We start from the raw sequence: 19,317 nt of genomic DNA, 5'->3' as shown, positions 1-19,317 counted from the left end.
CCCATGCAGGTGATGGTGTATGATCCCCAGGGAGTCCAAAATAATATTTTCTGCTAAGATCACAATATCCCCAATGCCAACACCTAGGCCTAATAAGAAGCTCCTTGTTCTATCTGGTATAGTTCCGCGAGATCCAAACCAGAGGCCTCTCACGGTGAACTCTCTCTCTTCGAAGGTCCCGCGGAATTTTTCCTTAAGGAAAGGGACGCATTTTTCATATATTTCCTTTTTTTCCCTTTCCACTCCACCTTCCTGTTCGAGGTCATTACTTTCAAATCTTACCATCGAATCCAAGACCAGAGCCGTGCCTCCGATTTTTGTAAATGCGACAATATCGCCATACCTTATGGATCCATCGGTGTCAACACAATAGACCTCCTCGAAGCAGGTGAAGTCTTTTCTTTCAAGGAACTTCATCAATTCTTCTTTGACTCTGTGGTGCCGGCGTGTTTTAAGGAGGGAGTAGTTGGAGCATTTTCCCAGCATATGAGCTGGTGTTTCAGACTTTCTGCTGCATTTGCGACAGAGGGACCCAACTTCTCCTAGCTGTCCACTGGCTCCTAGGACTCCACGTAGGGGTGCCTAGTTGATATTAAGTTTCAGGGCGTTCACCCATTCTGATCCGAGAGTACCTGCTTCTCACATATATATCTATTAGCTTTCGGGGTCTCTTTGAAATGGCGAACATTAATACCCTGCCACCTGCAACTGGCACATTCTTCGAAAGCATTCTCACGCAACGACTGTCGTAGAGGTCTCACGCTTTGGTTGCTCTTATCCACCCCAAGTCTAACAGCACATGCTGCGATTTTGGCTTCGTAACTGAATATAGACTGGAATAGGGCATCCGGAACATTCGACAGTTGCTAGCCAATAGACCAATGCTGTAGTGGAGCTTCCCATTGACAACAGATCAGACCTAGTCCTCGATACCTCCAGGGTGTGTACAGCATCGCCGACGAGGTGTTAGCTGGGAGCTCAATGATGGCCTTGTTATTCCTGCGGATATTGGTATCAATGCCCTCCAATATCGCAGGAAGTATCTTTGTAAGGGGAGCAGTCTGGAGAGGATAAACAAGGCCTGGGAACAATTACTGGTTGATAATGTTGATCTTTTGTTCCGGTTTGAGGAGGCATGAGCTCACCTATTTATCAAGGTTATTAGTTAGCTTTGTCACTAAACTTTTTTGAAAACTTCAATCAGTTTGTGACAACCAAAAATAAACTTCCACATTAAATATTCATCTAACACTAAAAGAAACCTTCATTAAATAAAGAAAAGAAACTTGAAAACAATTTTTAAAAAAATCAAAATAAAATAATTATAAAATATTAATTTATATTTGTAAGGTTTAGCCTTTTATCACTTAAAAGATGGAACATGTAAATGAAATAATAAACCATTCATTTATTATCCAGCTCAACAATGTAATGTGTCCATTTCAATCATTATATCTAGAAGGTGACGGTAATGTAAATCATAGTAAAAAGTAGATTAAATATCATGAAATCCATAAGCCAGGCTTAGAATCAATGATGAGATTTTCCAAAGAAATGAGCCCATGTAAAGAATAGATTTAAGAGTTCGGATCGGAACTTCAACAAGATTAATAATAGTCAAATTCCTAATTTTTTTTTCAGGTTTTACCTGAAGAAAAAATCAAATAAAACATGAAAACACTAACTGTAAATATATTCAAGAGAATAAAGATTTTTTTTTTTTTACTGAAAAGTAACTACAGTTTCTACTCATTCAACTGTTCGCTTGAGCTAAAACTGTACAAAATATCAAAATATAAAGTAAGAACTGGATGTAATAAATCACTAAGATCAAGACCAAAGCTATTCCAATCCATTAGGGGGATTGGAGATTTTCAGGAGTAGTGAAAGGCTCAAGTAAAAAGAAAATTAATTGATTGAACATTATCTATATTTACTTAACTTTATGATTTGATAGCAAATTATTTACCTTCAAGCTTTTTAAACTCAATAAAAAGATATAATAAAATAAACATGACAATGATAATACAGGATTTTAAAAAAATAAATAAAGGCAAGGAAATTGCATATAACAATAATTTTAGATACCATATTAGGATACGTTGCAATGTATACTGCACCATTATTATGCAGGATACTATTATAAATATTGTACATAATGTTAAAATTTAATTTAACTAATAATTAATAAGAACGAAGACTAATAATAATTGCAGCTTGTCTGAAGTTGGAATGATGATCTCAAAACATAATATGAATTGTTTCAATAATAAAATGAGGAAGACTTATTTATCAACAATATCTTGTAGAATAATTAGCATTATTTTACAATTCTATTTGAAAAATATTGTAGAAATATGCTAACAGAATTTGGAGTAATTGAATCTTAATTAAAAACAAAAATACTCACACGATTGACCTAAAAATCTGTTCCATAGGAGGATACCTCAGTCTTGTCTTTTTTGGATCGTTTAAAAAACTATTCAAATCTTTTTCAGTCTAAAATAAACAAACTATAATTAGTATAATCAATAGTAGCAATATATTAATTGAGGAGCTTACTTTCAAATGGGTACATCACAATTAGTTAAATTTTTCATTATGGTACAAAAATAATGAAAGAATTAGCTTAATAGTTATCCTATATTAATCTTGCAAGGGAAAGGGATTTGTTTGTTCTGTTGAAATAAGAAATAATTGGTTGAATGCTCTTTTGAAAATAAGTTCCTCAATTGTTTATACAAGAAAGTTCATGGCACATATTTAAAAGAAGATAAGATATTTAATATTTTTTGCACATATTTAAAAAGATACTCAAGAAACAACTCTTACTTCCTACATCAGTATATAAATAAAATGTTTGGAAGAAAACAGCATTAATCAATCAAAAATAAAGTCAGTGTCTACTACTACCAATTGAATATTCTACTGGTCAGATCTAATAGTGAATTTAAAAAAAAAACTTAATAAGTTTGTCCCTCCATTACCATTCTATTTCCTGCAAGTGCATCCTTAATCACCTTTCTGCATGACGTTTTCGGTTATGCGGGTATATTGGTGAATATTCTATAAACAGGCTATGGACTCAGAACTGTATGATAGAGGTAGAATGTGTTATAGTAATTGATGTTATCAATGTTGATGTACAGAAGGTTCGCAAAGGTTAGGCTAAAGCCGTAATTAAAACTTTCAAAGTTTTCTGAACCGTGTTAAACACATGTTAACATTTCTCAGTTGTTTCGTTTCTTTATAAAAAAAGCTTAGGAAAGTGACTAGACTAATAAAATATTTTAATGTTTTTTATTCATTGATATAATATTAATGATATAATAAATAATTAATTGAACAATAATCTGCAGTTTTATTTTATTTTTAATAAATGAAATTAGAAAACATAGAGCATCCAGAATAAAAGGAAACAATTAAAAAAAAATATTCTTTTTTTTGTAAGAACAGACATTAGGTACAGAATATATGTTTTATGTAAGGGCCTCGCAATGAGAGAGCATGGTGAGGGAAACCAATTTCAACAGAACTTTTTTGGCAATTCTAAATCCGCAAATGTAATATAAGTATCCATTCTAATGTGCCCCTGAAGCCATAAAACAATTATTTTAACTAACTTAGCAATTTTTTTTTAATTATAATTAATTTGTTTTTTGTGTAAATAAAAAAATATTACTGATTGCATTAAATGTATAAAACATTGTAAAAAAAACCAAAAGATGTTTCTAGCAAAGTAGGCCAACAATTTTTTTTTAAGGAAAAAAGCAAGTCATATTCATTTTAAGTGTCTTCTAGAATTCTTAAATATGATTTTTCAAAAAAATTTGAAATTTATTAATAGAAGGATTTCTTTTCTTCTACTAAAGTCCGTTGTTCACGTAAACATATATAACTCCTCAGGATTTCATAAAACATGTTACTGGAACTATTGGAAAGCTAAATTTCTGCTTTTAGGAATTATACTTTACTATTTAGAGTCTCTATGTCTTTGTAAAGACAAAATAGTAGTTCCAAGGTAAAATTTGTTTTACTTAGGTCCTGTGCTATTTCGTAAAGTTTATAGTGTCTTAAACCTCTCCTAAGTTTCATGGTGATTGATTGAGTTATGTTGAAGTTAGATATTTTTTAAAAAGAATTATAAACACTTTTAAGGGAAAAAATTGTGTTCATATTTATATGTTTCAGGAGGTACAACAAACAGATATCAACTTTGTTTTACACCTAAAAATATTTTACAAATCGAATTTGAGAAATGTCAAAAATTGTATGCAATTTAAGCCTTCAGGATGATTCGGATTAAAAAAGCTCTCCATATGAACTTGTCGTAAAAACTTATTTACTATCAGTATCCCTAAAACATTTAACTCATCACATTGTAATTACGTGAGTTTTTTTGGTGCTTTCGTAAAGAACTGGAGAAGTTGAGAAAATTAGCAATACCTTCAAACATACACCCTGATAAAATACAGATATGACGGCAATATGACCTCACTTTTTTTAAAAATCCCAATATTTCTTCAATATATTCAAAAATGAATTTGTCACCCAACTTTCTGACACAATATATTTTTCGTTGAAGTGATGCAAATGGAAAATCCAGCATAACTTACTTAATTTATAACTTTCAGGCAGTAGTTTATATCAAGTAAATAAAATTAAAACTTTTTAATTGTTTAATAGAGTTAATGTTACTTCCATTATACAACGTTTATTAACATATAAATGCTTGGAATTGATGACAGATATTATGAAAATAAAATAAAGATATAAAAATAGTTGCCAAAACCACACTGTCACAATGAGGTAAGACTTTAAATTCATTTAATATCACTTCATATTTCTAATTAATTCATATTACCTTTAATCTAAACTTCTTTAACATTTCTTTCTCAGCATTCTGTTTCTTCAACAATTCTTGTTTTTGACCTAGGAAAAATGTTAAATAGAATAAGTAATTCATAAAAAATTAAAACTACTTAATTGTTGCAAAACGTCAAAAAAATTTCCTTACGTTTTAATAATTCTTTTTGCTTATCACTCACTGTTGGTGGTTTATCCATACTGTTTAATATTGACCCAAGTAAATCCATGGTTATTCTTAACTTTTAAGTTCATAAAAGAAGAAATGGTAAGGTCCCTAAGGTATTTGTTATTGTTCAGCTGATTCCTCCATTCAATAATAAACCTTGCAAAGAGCTACAACATATAATCGATATACTTACAAACGACTACAAGTTCAAAAATACTATTGGTCCTGTCTATGTTCACTATATAGACTGGAGTTGTTTATTTGAACTCGCTAATTTCAAGAATTACATGTCCGATTTGAAAATGTTTTTTCTATTAGACGTACCGTGTACAACTATATTCTATATACGTATAAAACTACGTTCAGGCTATGTGTTATAACATGACTCATAGGAATGAAAATGCAGGAACCATAAATGTCAATTGATCTGAAAACTAAGCAATTAGACAGAGTGAAAACAACTAGCTGCAACGGTTCTAAGAATATTACCGAGAAGGTCCAAACAGTGAATTATCTGAAATGTACTTGATGCAATTTTGAATTCTCTGAAATTCAAAGGCTAATATTTAATTGTTTTTCATTAAATTGTGTCTGATGAGCTAAAAAGTATGAATCCCTAATTTAGTCAAGGATAAATCGTCCGTTCGTTAAGAGAACGTCTTCGACTACAAATAAAACTACGCTCCGTCCACAGATGCCCTTTTATAAAATAAGAAGTTCCTTTATTCTACATTGCTAATTAGTCATTCTCCTCTAAATTTGGGTTTTGATATAGGGGAAAGTTGGATAGCCAAGATTACTGATGCATAAATCGTGTGATATATAGTTATGTTTATAAATGTTTAATTTCAAAAGATAAAAACTAGAAGAGATTCCCTGGTCCTCACAAAAATAAAATCTTACATGCCAAACCTCTCTGTGGCCTGTTCATGCCATGAAACTGAACTATCTCGAAATTTTACCATTTGCTTATGGTTAACTATCTTTATCAGTGAATAAAGTCGCTCTTCCTCTGTTTTGGACAATTTTATCAGTTTTGTTATTCCTCATATTACCTCTGTAACTTCATTATGTGTAGGATCCAAGGGCGGATACCTTTCGGCAGCCTCTCTTTCTTGCAGAAATCTGTAAAGCTAATATCCTTCTATCAATGGATACTTATTCTGCTATGTTTTAAGGCCAATACTCTTGGATTTTGCCAAACGGTGGTTCCTCCAACATATCTGATCTTCCTGTCTAGCTACTCTTATTTCTTACTCGATATGCATTGTACTAGTCCTTCTCGTACTTTATCACATCTCCTAAATTTGTGACCTACCTGTTTCGACAAAGTTAAGTTAGTGTTACCTGAACTGAGAGCCTCAGTGAAAGACTTTCATCTTGCCAGGTATAATATGCACTGAGAAAATTATTTTTGGGTTGGAAAGATTATTTACATAAATATGTTTGTAGTATATATTTAACAAATAAATTGTATGTATCATAAAGAACAAAAAATATAATGAATACGTATACGAACAAAACGAAAGAATTATAAAACAAATTAATTTTATGCATTAATAAAAAGGAAAAACAGCTTAATACTTTGCAAACACTTAAAACTAAATTTATAATAAAAACCAAAAGAAAAATGTCTTCAATGTGCTTTGAGCAAATGTTTGTAAATGTTTATATTTAATCTCACCTGATGACAGCTGAGAGTTCTGGAAGCATGCAGAAGAGGGGCCCCTGTGTGAGAGAAGTGGCTTGGCCAAAAGTCTACCATGGAGCCTGCAAGGCAGCGGGGAAACTAAAACAATGCCGTCATTGCTAACAATCCTAGACTGCCTCTCCTTTACCGTCAAAATATCGCACAGCTTTTGTTTAAAATCACATGTTTTATTTTAGTGAATAAATGCCTTATAATTAAAATAAATCTATTTCACATATTGACTAAGCTAATAAAATTATAACATTTTTAATTTAATGTTGCTTCAACAGTTAGCAATCCCACAATAATGGAAATCAACATAACTCCTGAGGGATATTACAATTCCTTTGAGTGAGCCTTTCTTCATTGATGATGGCAGTAGCGTAACTTAAGTCCAATATTCCTTGAAGTGAATATCCAGAGAATGCCTCTACCCAATTAATTATTAATTTTTTCATCTAACTCGAAAAATTTCGTAATACTAATCAAGTGAAAGCAAAATAAAAAAATCTCTGCCCCACATGAAGTACAGATTCCTGAATGTCTGAGGATATGGATTTCTGAAAACTAAAATGGATGTGCATTATCTGGGACATACAATGGAGCGGTAGGTTGAGAAATGAGGAAACTGCACCCATGTAAGCAGTAGGTTGGCAATCCTCAGCCATTCTACTGACCCAAGTTTGCTCTTCAACCAAAGAATCTATTTTATTCAAAGTGTAGGTCTCCGACTTCTGCTGGAATGTAAACAGAATTGGAGTAAGACCTGTCCTTATGGTGAAGTGACAGAGAGCGAAAAAATCACCTGGTGGATATTAAAAAATTAGGGGCCATAGAGAGCGTTATTCCGTTACACTTTGGTAAAAAGACTTGTTCAAAAAATATTACTGAGTGCTGTCCTCCAGAGTCCGTAAGGCGCATTCTCCCTCTTTTGGGGTTGCAGATCGATGTTCTTTTCGTGTCCAACGATCTTAACTTGTAAATCCTCAGGCAGTTAAGGAGGTATCAAACTTTTTCATAGGATCTTATTTGATACAATATATACCACAACTGGATTTTGTTAAACATTTAATATAAAATTCATATGAGAAATATGACTCTAGAATTTACATAATAAAAGTTCTTTGAGAACTTTATATAAATGAATGTCTCCCAATAAGTTCAAAATTTTGTAACAATCATATGAAAGGTCTTTTGAGAACTAAAATCTTAGTATTTAATAGAGGGGTGGCAAAACTACAAGCTAAAAGATTGATCCCTGGGAGGCTAGGTTTAAATTGAGGTAATTGGTTATGTCCAACATTCTAATCCAAACTAAAACAGAAGGCAGCTGGTGATTGGCTCCTACTCTTGCTCTACTCCACTGCCAGGTCCCTGGCCATCATATAATTGCTCCCCTCCCCCTTTTTGGCTTCACTTTTCCTGCCAGCTCATGCCTTCCTCCAAGATATTTAATGATAAGTAGTGGAAATTTTAATGAAACTAGCACATAGGAGTTATGATGGGAATAGTTTTTACAGTTAAACAATTTACTGAAATATAAAAGAAAAATCCAAGAAAGGAGTATGTGTCTCTATAGAAATAATATAAAATAGTTTCTCAGTTTAAGTAGCAATTGTTTTTTTAGCAAACAAGTGGTATAGTTAAAAATGACTAAATCTAATACTGGAAATGTGTAAATAGTTTAAAGTATAACATGGATAAGTGTTACGCACAAATGGACACCAAGAGAATAAATAAAATAATATTTTTCAAAAACAATTGCAATTGAGAATTTTTTTTCTTTAATTTTCATTATTCAAAGCAACTTTAAAAAAAATCTATGAGTTTTCATTGGTTTCTACTTGAATTTAACAAAATCAGGTTTCTTTGAAAGACTTTGTGATATCAATCCTCCATTAATAAAAACAACTTACTTTAAAAAATAATATTAAAAACTTATGGAAATTATTAGTGCACAAAGAGCAGTTTGAAACTAAAAAATCATTTTAATTCTATTCAATAGGAAGACTCAATAATTATGTCAGTTTATTAAACAACAAATATCCATAAAATTATACCATCATCACAAGTAATACAATCTGGTAAGGGTCTTTGCCACATCAACATATCAACTTCACTTTTCTTTGTCTTGTGCAAGGGTCTCCCAAGCTCTTTCCATTAATTTCTGTGCATCTGATTCGACCTTGTCAGCCTATCTCAATCATGGCTGTAGCACTCTTTCTGTTTCCTTCCACATATCCTTCATGCACTTTCTTAATGGGTGAGTCACCATCCATTCTTGTGACATATATCGAACTACATCCTGTTCCTGGTAGAATTGGTACAACTCTGCATTATGCCTCTGGTCTCCATTTTTTTAGGGCCAAACATGTTTATCTTAAATATCATTAAACTATCAGCATCCCCATATGCTGAGGGCCATATCTACGAGGCATAAGTTAGTACTGACCTAATTAATGTTATATAACAACAGAATTTTGTCTTTCTTGACAGCAGATGGCTTCTCAATATTGGTATAGATATTTTAATATAATGCATCATCTATGAGTCACCAATAGAAATGAATTATAATTTAATAATAGTTAAAATAAAAGAATATATTATTTCCATAAGGCAGCAATACCATTAGAATAGTTGCTCAGACAAAGGAGATGTGTTGGTTAATACTGCCAAAGGTGCGGTACCAGCATAAGTAGAAGGGCTATTTAAGAAAGGATTATCAACTACATGAAGTAAAAATAACTTTATTAAAATTATTAATATTAAAAAACAAGTAAAGGTTTATAATTTTTTCCATGTATAATCGTGGTCATAAAGATATGAACCACAGAACTGGTGTGGTGGTTTTTCGTTCCAATCCTGAAAAAAAAAAAATTGTTATAAGCGTTTCTAGAAAGAGCTGAGTATCATAGTATGAATCATTGGAAATTATAAAGTGACAGTACTATATTTCAGTTTATGGATAGGTAAATGGAATAGAGCTCAGAAGATAATATAGACTAAATGAGAGAAATAATATAACAGATGGTCTTTGCAGGTTGCATCACTAAATAGCCAATGTGCTCTTTTTCTTCAGACCCATCCATGTAAATACAAATACAGTCTTATAATTAAGAAATAACCAATGAAAGCAATAAATTAAAAATGAAAACACTTTGAATATTTATTACTTAGTGAAATATATAATTTTTTTTAAATGTTGAAGCTAAACCATTATCTTTTTTCAACAGTCTAATTTTCCATAAAATAAATGATAATCATTAAAGGTCATTACTTTGTTAATAATCAAAATTCCAATAAATGTTTTGAGAAATATAGTCATCAAGAGGTTCCTTAATAATATTTCATTCATAATAATTTCAGTTTTCTAAAATAAAATGTAATTAAAACTAAACATATGAATAAAATATCTTACTGCAGGAGACAATAAAGAAAAATAGTTCTGCCCAGAAGGTCTCTGATAAAGATAATAAAATTTTCCTGGTACTTTGCGGAAATTGCACGGGGTATGGTTTAAGGTCGAACTTTCTTGTGCCTCTTGGACAGCATTTAGTAACTGTTGGCGAAGAAACCTCATTTGATCAGATATAGTAATTATTTTAGTCATCACAGTTTGTTTTAGCCTTGAATCAACCTGAAGAAAAAAATATACAAATCTTATTAGCATAAGGTCAAAGAGTTCAGCTATAACAACTTTTTTTTTTATTTCAATATGTAAATACTATAATTTGATATATAAATTTAGGTAATACAGAATACAATATAAAATTTCAACAATTAACAGAAAGATAATGAACAATTGAGCTAATTCTTGACATTGTTTTTATCTTCTAAAAAAATAATATATTACAAGAGATCATTTATTACATTGTTTTTCTGATGAATAGGACATGCAACAGTGAGACTAACACTCATTGTCAGTATAATATAGAAAACATTTATAAATCATGCGGAGTCAAGTTAGTTGGACAGAATATTATTCGATATTAAAGGAATTTCCTATTAAATTGTATGATAATCAATTAATAACAAACCAATGAGACATAATTACATAAAATCAAAATACAAACAGATTAGCTTTACATTAACCTAAATATAATATTAAAAAACTGGATTAAAATACAAACCGTTGCAGTAAATTCATCTAATTCTGCTATTTCATATCCTGTAACACGTTTCACATGATTTCCCAAAGGAGAAGCACCAAGTGGATTTAAGCTGCGTTCAACTAATTCAGCTAAAAGCATAAAATTAATCCTTTGATCATTAAAATTAATATTAAACGTACATAAATAAACCATTAATTTAACTAAACAAAACAAATAGGTCAGGCTATAAACAAGAAGATATTACATGTTCTATGAACAGTGAAACTTCCCTTAAAGGACAATTTTATTGAGTTCTCAGCCAACAAAGTACAACTTTTAACTCCTCTATTAAAGGATTCCTTTACTATTGAAGCACATACCAGAGACAATTTTATTTCCCATCAGCACTTTTCACTCCTCTACAATTGGCATGTCATAAGACAAATATGAAGAAATTCTCAATTCTGAGATATATATGGTCATATATTATGGGTAAGATTACATACCTAATACTGTTTTTAGCTGACTAAATTACAACATTAACAAAAATTTATATTAAATAAACAGTCTGCATTTCATATATATCTATACAAAATCAGTCTCTATTTAATTAGGCTTCACCATGACTTTCTGTTCAAGAGTAATCCAACATCCATCCTGTGCCGAGCTCCTTAAAACCATAAAGATAAGATTCCTGAACTAGCTCCTAACTCCTACCAGTGGAAGATAGTTTAATTGATAAGGATTAGGATGCCTTAGAGCCAACATTCTGGAGGTAGGAAAGACTAGTCGAGGTGTTTGTGTTAGATCTGACTCCAATTAACAATGTGAGGTACTCTACAGAAGAAGACTTTTTGCGATTCAGTATATTTTTTATGGCAAAGTTTATTTATTAGTTATAAATTTGTAATTATTATAATATTAACATATTTACACATAAAATTATTTACATACATATCAATAAATAAACACCACACAACACTAGGACAGACGCACTGTCACATCATGTGGTGGTGCTCCTAGGCAGAAGCACTGAAGCTTTTAGTTCTGACAGGTGTCCATAGGTAGTGTTGCTACAGGATCTATTAGAGCTAAACCCACCAACAGAAAGCCCAAGACAACCAAGACTACAACAGATCTAACTGATACACAAAGAGGAAAGCTCAGAATGACCACAAACAGTGGGTCAACAATCAGGCACAAAAGGCAGAAGAAGCAGCAGGCATAGGAGACATGAAAAAGTTCTAAAGCTTTACAAGGATCCTGTCTAAAAAAGGCTTGATATATATATCTCTTCCTTCAATCACAGAAATCATTGAATGACAATGCATATAACGCTACTATTTCATTTATGTGTTCTTTATATATTTACTCTTATTAGTGGACACCTCATATTATGGACAAAGCCATCTTTGCAGTATGTGCTCTGTTTTACACAGGTTTCACTGTACTATCTATGAATTCACTACATCTCACTCCAAAGAGGTTTTTCCTTTGTTGCTGCTATTACCTCTACTTCTCTACATTACATTTATATTAGAAAACGAGACTTTCTCTAGAGAATTAATTTTAAAACTTAAAATATGAAACTCATAATTAACTAATAAAAAATAACTAATTTTTAAATAATAAGTTAAGGTTGGCAATTAGACTAAGTATTAGCCAGCAACGATTATAAGTTTAATCCTCAATACTTAGTCCAAACAATAGAACATGACCTATTATTTTTATAGCTGATAATTCTCCATCTATATAACAATTAACCACTACAAGAAGGAAAGAATAATTCAGCTTAAAAGCTAGCGAACCATATCTAAATACAAGCTGATAAAAAAATTAAACTATTTAAATATGTTCTCTAAGCATTTTAATTTTTTAGTTATAAAACAAAAATTAATTTGATAAGGTTTTCAGAAAATTTCAATTTAATTTGTTGTAACTTCATTCATAATCATGATATTTAAATAATTATATTTAAATATCATTATTATGAATAACAATATATAAATAGAAATATTTAATAAGTACTGGAATATTGATACAATGGACTCTTGTTATTATCTGAACCATTCCGCAATCCAAAAGACTTGAAATAAAAATCAAAACAATTGAAGATTTGTGATTTGTAAAATATAGAAAACTTCAACAAACTGTGTATGTTTTGTTATTACTATATTCTGTCAGGCTAAAAAAAAAAATGGTTAAAAATACTACTGACAGATACTGTGAGGGGCCTTGATGTGGATGGTTTCAACTTCTGAACATAATAGAAATTGAAACTATTTTTAAGGAAAAAACTATTTTATAATGAACATCTGAATAACTATTGTAAAAGTATATTTAATATTTAAATTTATTTGTTATTGACAAAGTTACTTTTTTCCAGTTCAATAATATGAATGTTTTGCTAATCTAAAGCCACTAGGTTTAAAATATTTCTAATCAATGAGGGTCTACGGTAATTAAATAGGAAAATATATACCTGGTCCACTCCTCATTATTTCATCTAACATTCTTAAACATTGCGGAGTAACTGATCCACCAGAACTTGGTCCAGCATTTTTATCAATCTGGACTGGAAAATAAAGAAACAATGAAAAACTAAATAGATACAGTGAAAAAATATAAATAAATAAACACTCAAATGGTAACTAAAGTTAATTCTTCAAGCCTGAATAAGAAGTATAAATATTTGTGTAACATGTTTTATTTTACTGAACAAGTGACCCTAGGAATTACATAAATTAAAAATATATATATGTTAAAAAAAAATTGGTTTATTAAATGTTTGAAATAAGAATGATCAATATTATTTGCAAACAAATAAGATATCACTAATAGAATATTAATTGATTAAATCAAATAATTTTGTGTGTTTAGTCAATAAATCATCACACATGTGTAGTTATAAAACCTATAACAACTATCCTGCTAATTTGTTTAATGAATTTGTTATAAGCATGATATAAACACGTGGGTTTCAAGTTTGATTTAGCAAGCTATATTGAAATAAACATAAAGGTGTAATAGGGTAAACAACGTTTAGAATAGTTCCTTGATGCTATACACCTAACACCATTTGTAACAATCAGAAAGTTAATTTCTTTAATTTAGTGGAGATTGAGGATGGCTATCAGTATCATAGAAATTTACTGAGGGTATAAACAACTTGCACTTCACCATGGTAATTAAACATACAAATATGATTTAAGTTACAGCTGAGAATAGAATGAATTGCTTGCACTGACAAAATAAATGAACTAACATTCCACATAATTATACTTCAAAAATGTTTTTAACCACATAAGTATGTTAAATAAAAGTTAATATGAATTTAATTACCTTCCATCATGCAATCGTCCGATATACTATCTTCTCTTTTACGTTTATTCATATCTTAAATTAGTGACGTTTAATCAACAGGCACAATCAAACATAATACAAATTGCAAATGGACCTCTACGAAAGGTTACATAGCAGTAAGGTTACAATGTTTAGAGCACGGAAAAAATTAGCCGATACACTACATAAAGGTTTTGTCACATCATGTATGGCTGTTACATTAGGTGGATTAGGATTCTTAGCATTTCGAGTAGGTGACTATCTTCTCAACGTTAGACCATTACAAGAAGCGAGAAAACTTGAGGCCCAGAAAGAACTATTGGAAGAAGGACGAGCGAAGGATGAGTTGCCTGACATTGCTCAAACTTTAAAATCATAGTAAGTCTTTGAATTACACTATTGAGTATTAATTGAGATGCTTACAAAATTTACTATAGAAAGTCTTTGTTACAGGTGTTAACTGTTAAGTTACGAAGACTTACTTCTTGATTATGCAACAACTGGAAGCTTTACGTTAGTTCCATATTCTCCATGATTTCAATGTTGATCAAATTAATTGCGATTGAAAAATGCTAAATACTACAGTTTCATAGTTTCTATAGCTTTACCAGGTTGGATTTTCGTGTTCGGTGAATGGTTTATTTTCTATGAGATTACTTAATTACTCGTTTTATTTTTATATATCTTCTCATTTTTGAAAATTAGTTCTGAGTTTGGGTTGTTCTATTTTGAATCATTAAAAAAAAAGAAAAGAAAACCTTGGTGGGGGATCGATTATATTGGTACTCCTGCAATCAGTTGTTTAGGTGAAAATGGCTGGTGGATGATGTAGTTTTTAGTTCTCACTCGCAATTTAAATTTTATATTTCTTTTTGTTTTATAATGACTTCTCGGAGGTATGTTAGTTAATTTTTCCTAGAAATATACTTACTTGCATGTAGTTCAGCAGTTAAAAAAAAAAAATGTATGATAATAATTATGTAATTTTTAGTTGAAGATAAAATTGTTGATATGTTAAGGTTTGTTAACCCCCTAAACGTTCATGTACTGTTATTTTATAGAATATAGAAGTATTTCCATTGACTTATTTTATTCTCCTTTTGTCTGTCATTCATTCTTTCATGCCATGATGTACCTTGAGCATGACAGTGTTCCTTTAATTTGCTTTTGTTAGCATAATATTGTGTGTTTTTTATTTATTACATTCAAATCTACTTCTATTCATGTATTATAATTGAATGTCAGAGATTAGAACTTAATATTAAGGTTTTCCTTTAAAGTGTATTTCTTTTTCAGTATGTTGCATTTCCTTTATTTTTAGACAAAATGTACCTATTAAAATTATTCAAGTGATATGGTTATTTTTGGAACTTAAGGTTTTTCCAATGTTGAAAAGAATACTTTCAATATTTGATTTCAATGCAACAATTTGTTCAGGTCAGCAGGTTTAACATTACAATATTAAGATAACATATTTATTGGTATTAACTGTGTCTTTAGTACATTTATAAATTATGTTGCTAATTTAGGTGTTATTAATTACTAATAAGATAGCTTTATCAAAATTTTTGCTTGTTTGAAACTAGTTGCAATAGGCTGTTTATTTTTATTCAATTGTAGTTAAAGACACACCTTGCATGTTTATTTAATTAAAAAGGGATATATTTCTTCATTATCATGAATGAACTCTCACAAGGAAGTGTTTCCTGTTAGATAAAGTTTCAGTACTTTTCATTGGAGTAATCAATGATTTGTAAATTTTAATATCTTATATTTATTTGTTTACTAAGTATAGTTTCAATAGCATTTCTTTTGATATTGCCAATTGAACTGTTCTTAATTCTTCAGATTTAATTTTCTAGGTATTTGAATTGTTGTTCTGTAGTTAATTTTCTTTAGTTATTTAATTTTAAAATAGCTTAGTTATTGCTTTAAATATGTCGATAATCATTTATCAGTGCTCAAGTTAATACCATATTTTATTTTTTTTCTCATTTCTTCTTAATAAAACGATTTTATATCCATTCCCCAAATTTGTGTGTATTTTTTTGGATTTATTTAGGTTTTTTTTCCCTCAAGGAGGTAACTGATTAATTTTTTTTATTTTAGCTGTCTTTTTACTTGTTTCATTTCTTTCTATTTCAGTGTTCCTTTTGTTGGCATGTTTCATTGTTTTTTTAAATAATTCCAAAGCTCAGTGTGTTTAACTGATAATTTATCTTTATCCATGTGTTCTTATGCTTTTTACCAATAGAAATTTATTAAGTTTGTTTTGCATTCTTCATTATTTGCTTAGCACCCATATTCAATGAGTTCAAGTTTAAATTTGTACCTTAGTTCCCTATAATTTGCTGGAAAATATCTGTACAAGTCAGTGACTCATAAAGGCTATGATACTAAATTAACAATACTCCAATAGCTTTAATATTTGCTTAATTACGTTTTCTAATCAGTTTAACTTTGGCTTTTATGATATAAATGTATAAAAATGTTTTTACTTGAATATCTTAAAGAACCTGCTTGTGCTTAATTTTATATTTCATGAAATACCATTTTAATATTCCATTAGATTTTTCTGGAAACAGTAGTTGTTTGTATTTCATATTTATTCAAAAGCAGTTGCTAAAATAATGAACAAATAATATGTATTATTAAAAGTTAATTTAGTGGTCAGTATTGTCATGTTCTTTTACCTGAACAATATTCTAATTTATTATCAGGGAAAAACAAACTATTTTATTTTAATAATTTTGTTGAGGAGTAAGTAGTTAGTAATTGAAATAATTGTCAAAACATTTTCTGAACAGTATTTTAGTTTTACTTAAGTAATATATTTTGGATCACAATTTTTTGAGAAGAATATCCTCGGTTTAACATTTTGCATGTGAAAAAAATTATGGCATGCCAGACCCAATTTCAAATGAAGATAATATTTTTAAGCCATGTTATTCTCTTTGTATCTCCTTGCAATTAAGTGTCAGTGGTTAATGTCCAAGAAATGACAAAATGTTTATTTTATGCCACACATAAAAACAGAAAAACTTCCATAGCACTACAGTTTATTGTATTATTATTACAATCAATTAGGATAAAAGAGAAAAATAAAATCTTTTATTCTCTTTAAATAAGAGTTAAAAGCCAGTTTTTTGCTTTCTAATTTTCAGTTTTTGCCAGACCACTGCAATGTAGTGCAACAAAAATTCTTTAAATTAGACATTGTCTTGATTCCAGCTTTCACCAACAAAGAGAATAAATTAATCATAAAAAAAAAAAAAAAAAAATAATAATATCAAGATCTATTAATAACATTCTCTAAAACTAAATTTTGTCATCCCAAACATTAACTAGAATTAATCTATGAACTAAAGTGTCTGATAGACTATCTCTAAACATTAAATTAAGCCATACAGTTTATTATATGTCCAAGCAATGCAGCTTCATTAATACAATCTTCATGAAGTTATAATATGATATAAACCTAATATTTTTGTGGTCAAAGCATCTAACATAGTGTGGGATCCTATAAATTACTAGAGGATTAAAGAATTGTTGTGTGAACTCTTATTAATAGTAGAGTAGATAATGGCTTTTAGGTGGAACTAATTTCTACTATGACGTTAGAATTAGTTTGTTCGTTGTTGGTATATTTTTGTCATACTAAGAGTCTAGAAAAATCTAAGGAGGCTAAGTGGGTGTATTTTACCATCATCTTCAATTTATTTATCAAATTTTAGATTTTTCTGTCAAAATTTTGTCATGTATTTTAATTTTTTAAAAGTAATAAGAATATTTTTCAACATAAAGTTTTAAGTAAATTTATACCTTACAAGATATTTTAAAATAACTTTTGATGTAAAAATTTGAGATGATGGCAAAAAAAAAAAAAAAGAAAACAGATTTTGCTTTGATTAATACTTTGATTTTTCTAAACTTCTAATATGTAAAAAAAATAGCAACAACGGACAACAAAATTATACCACATCTTTATAGAAATGAGTTATACCTCACACCTATTTTCCCTTAATCTCTATTGTATTTACTTTTGGTATCAACAAAAATAACTAAATTTGATCATTTTTATTGCACCACCTCTCATTATTAAAATATAATCTCGTATATATTATATTATACATCTGAAAATATTGAAAGAGGTCCAAAAGGCAATACTACTTGAACTCCCAGTATTGCTCATATGATTAACGAGGACATAATTGAAGAGGTTAATGGTCTGACTACTCTTAACGGTTCGTCTTTACCTGAGACCCAGCATTCGGATTTGATCTTGTTATGTTGTTTCATTTTATATTGATCCAGTTCATTATCTATGTTTTTAATATTGTGGTATAGTTATAATTATCATACCTAAATTTAAAAAATGATTAATTTTATTTAGATAATGAGCTATTGACCAATGTATATGTATATATATATATATATGTTTTTAAATATACAAACACACACACACACACACATTTGTACACATTATGCATATGTTAAATAATTGATTTGAACAATTTAGTTTTGTTAATAAAATAATATGATTTTTTTGTTATTGAATCCCATTTTACATCAACATTTTATTAACAAAATGAAAAATATAAGTTGTAACATACTATTTGTTCAGTTTTTCATTGTAAACAAAAACAACAAAAAATTAATTTAAATCTCCAAAAATAGAGAAATAAAGGTACTGATTTATTTTTATGGAATGTCAGTACTTGATAAACTTTCATCTAGGCAGCAAATATAATGAATTTATATTTTAAATGTTACCAAGCCATCAAATTCCTCCCGCATTCAATCCTTACAATCCAAAATCCTTGATGCCCCTTATTACGTTACAAATAAACTCATCCACAATGACCTTAACATCCCATTTGTTGCAGATTTAGCCCAAAACAGATATGCATCTTTTCATTCCAAACTCCTTACCCATCCTAATCCATTAATTCTTAATCTTTCATCATAATCAATCTGATAACCCTCCGAGGCGTCTGAAAAGAAGATGGCCACGGAACCTTCTAATTTAAATTAATGCTTGAAGTACCACTGATGGGTGGTTCTTTCCCAAGATTTTCAAGTGTATATGAAACATACAACATATTTACTTATTGTATTTATTATTTGTACAGTTGTAAATCACATTAAATAAATAAATA

General features: G+C 29.7%; 3 protein-coding genes across 4 annotated transcripts in view; 1 reads left to right on the top strand and 2 right to left on the bottom strand.

The window, feature by feature from the left end:
• The window catches only part of LOC106683307 (sperm-associated antigen 7 homolog), a 10,759-nt gene extending 5,562 nt beyond the window's left edge, over positions 1–5,197 (bottom strand). Inside the window, exons 1-3 of the mRNA XM_014424683.3 lie at positions 5,018–5,197; positions 4,865–4,932; positions 2,411–2,499 (exon numbers count right to left, since the gene is read on the bottom strand). Coding sequence (XP_014280169.1) covers positions 2,411–2,499; positions 4,865–4,932; positions 5,018–5,096 — 236 coding nt within the window. The 5' untranslated portion in view covers positions 5,097–5,197. The remainder of the gene's footprint in view (positions 1–2,410; positions 2,500–4,864; positions 4,933–5,017) is intronic.
• A 4,259-nt stretch (positions 5,198–9,456) lies between these two features.
• On the bottom strand, positions 9,457–14,290 carry LOC106683237 (uncharacterized protein C1orf50 homolog). Its single transcript, XM_014424589.2, has 5 exons — positions 14,159–14,290; positions 13,299–13,391; positions 10,856–10,965; positions 10,144–10,362; positions 9,457–9,587 (listed from the first exon to the last, which is right to left on the bottom strand). The coding sequence occupies exons 1-5, from the start codon at positions 14,208–14,210 to the stop codon at positions 9,510–9,512; spliced, it is 552 nt and encodes a 183-aa protein (XP_014280075.1). The 5' UTR covers positions 14,211–14,290; the 3' UTR covers positions 9,457–9,509.
• A 106-nt stretch (positions 14,291–14,396) lies between these two features.
• The window catches only part of LOC106683221 (tyrosine-protein phosphatase non-receptor type 11), a 132,304-nt gene continuing 127,383 nt past the window's right edge, over positions 14,397–19,317 (top strand). For both annotated transcript variants that reach the window (XM_067052147.1, XM_067052146.1), the window contains exons 1-2: positions 14,397–14,536; positions 14,612–15,054. In XM_067052147.1, coding sequence (XP_066908248.1) covers positions 15,041–15,054 — 14 coding nt within the window. In that variant the 5' untranslated portion in view covers positions 14,397–14,536; positions 14,612–15,040. The remainder of the gene's footprint in view (positions 14,537–14,611; positions 15,055–19,317) is intronic.

The sequence above is a fragment of the Halyomorpha halys genome, unplaced genomic scaffold (assembly GCF_000696795.3).
Source record: "Halyomorpha halys isolate HHAL.00 unplaced genomic scaffold, Hhal_1.1 Scaffold26.1, whole genome shotgun sequence".
Lineage (NCBI taxonomy): Eukaryota > Metazoa > Arthropoda > Insecta > Hemiptera > Pentatomidae > Halyomorpha > Halyomorpha halys.
This window is presented reverse-complemented; position numbering and strand designations above follow the sequence as displayed.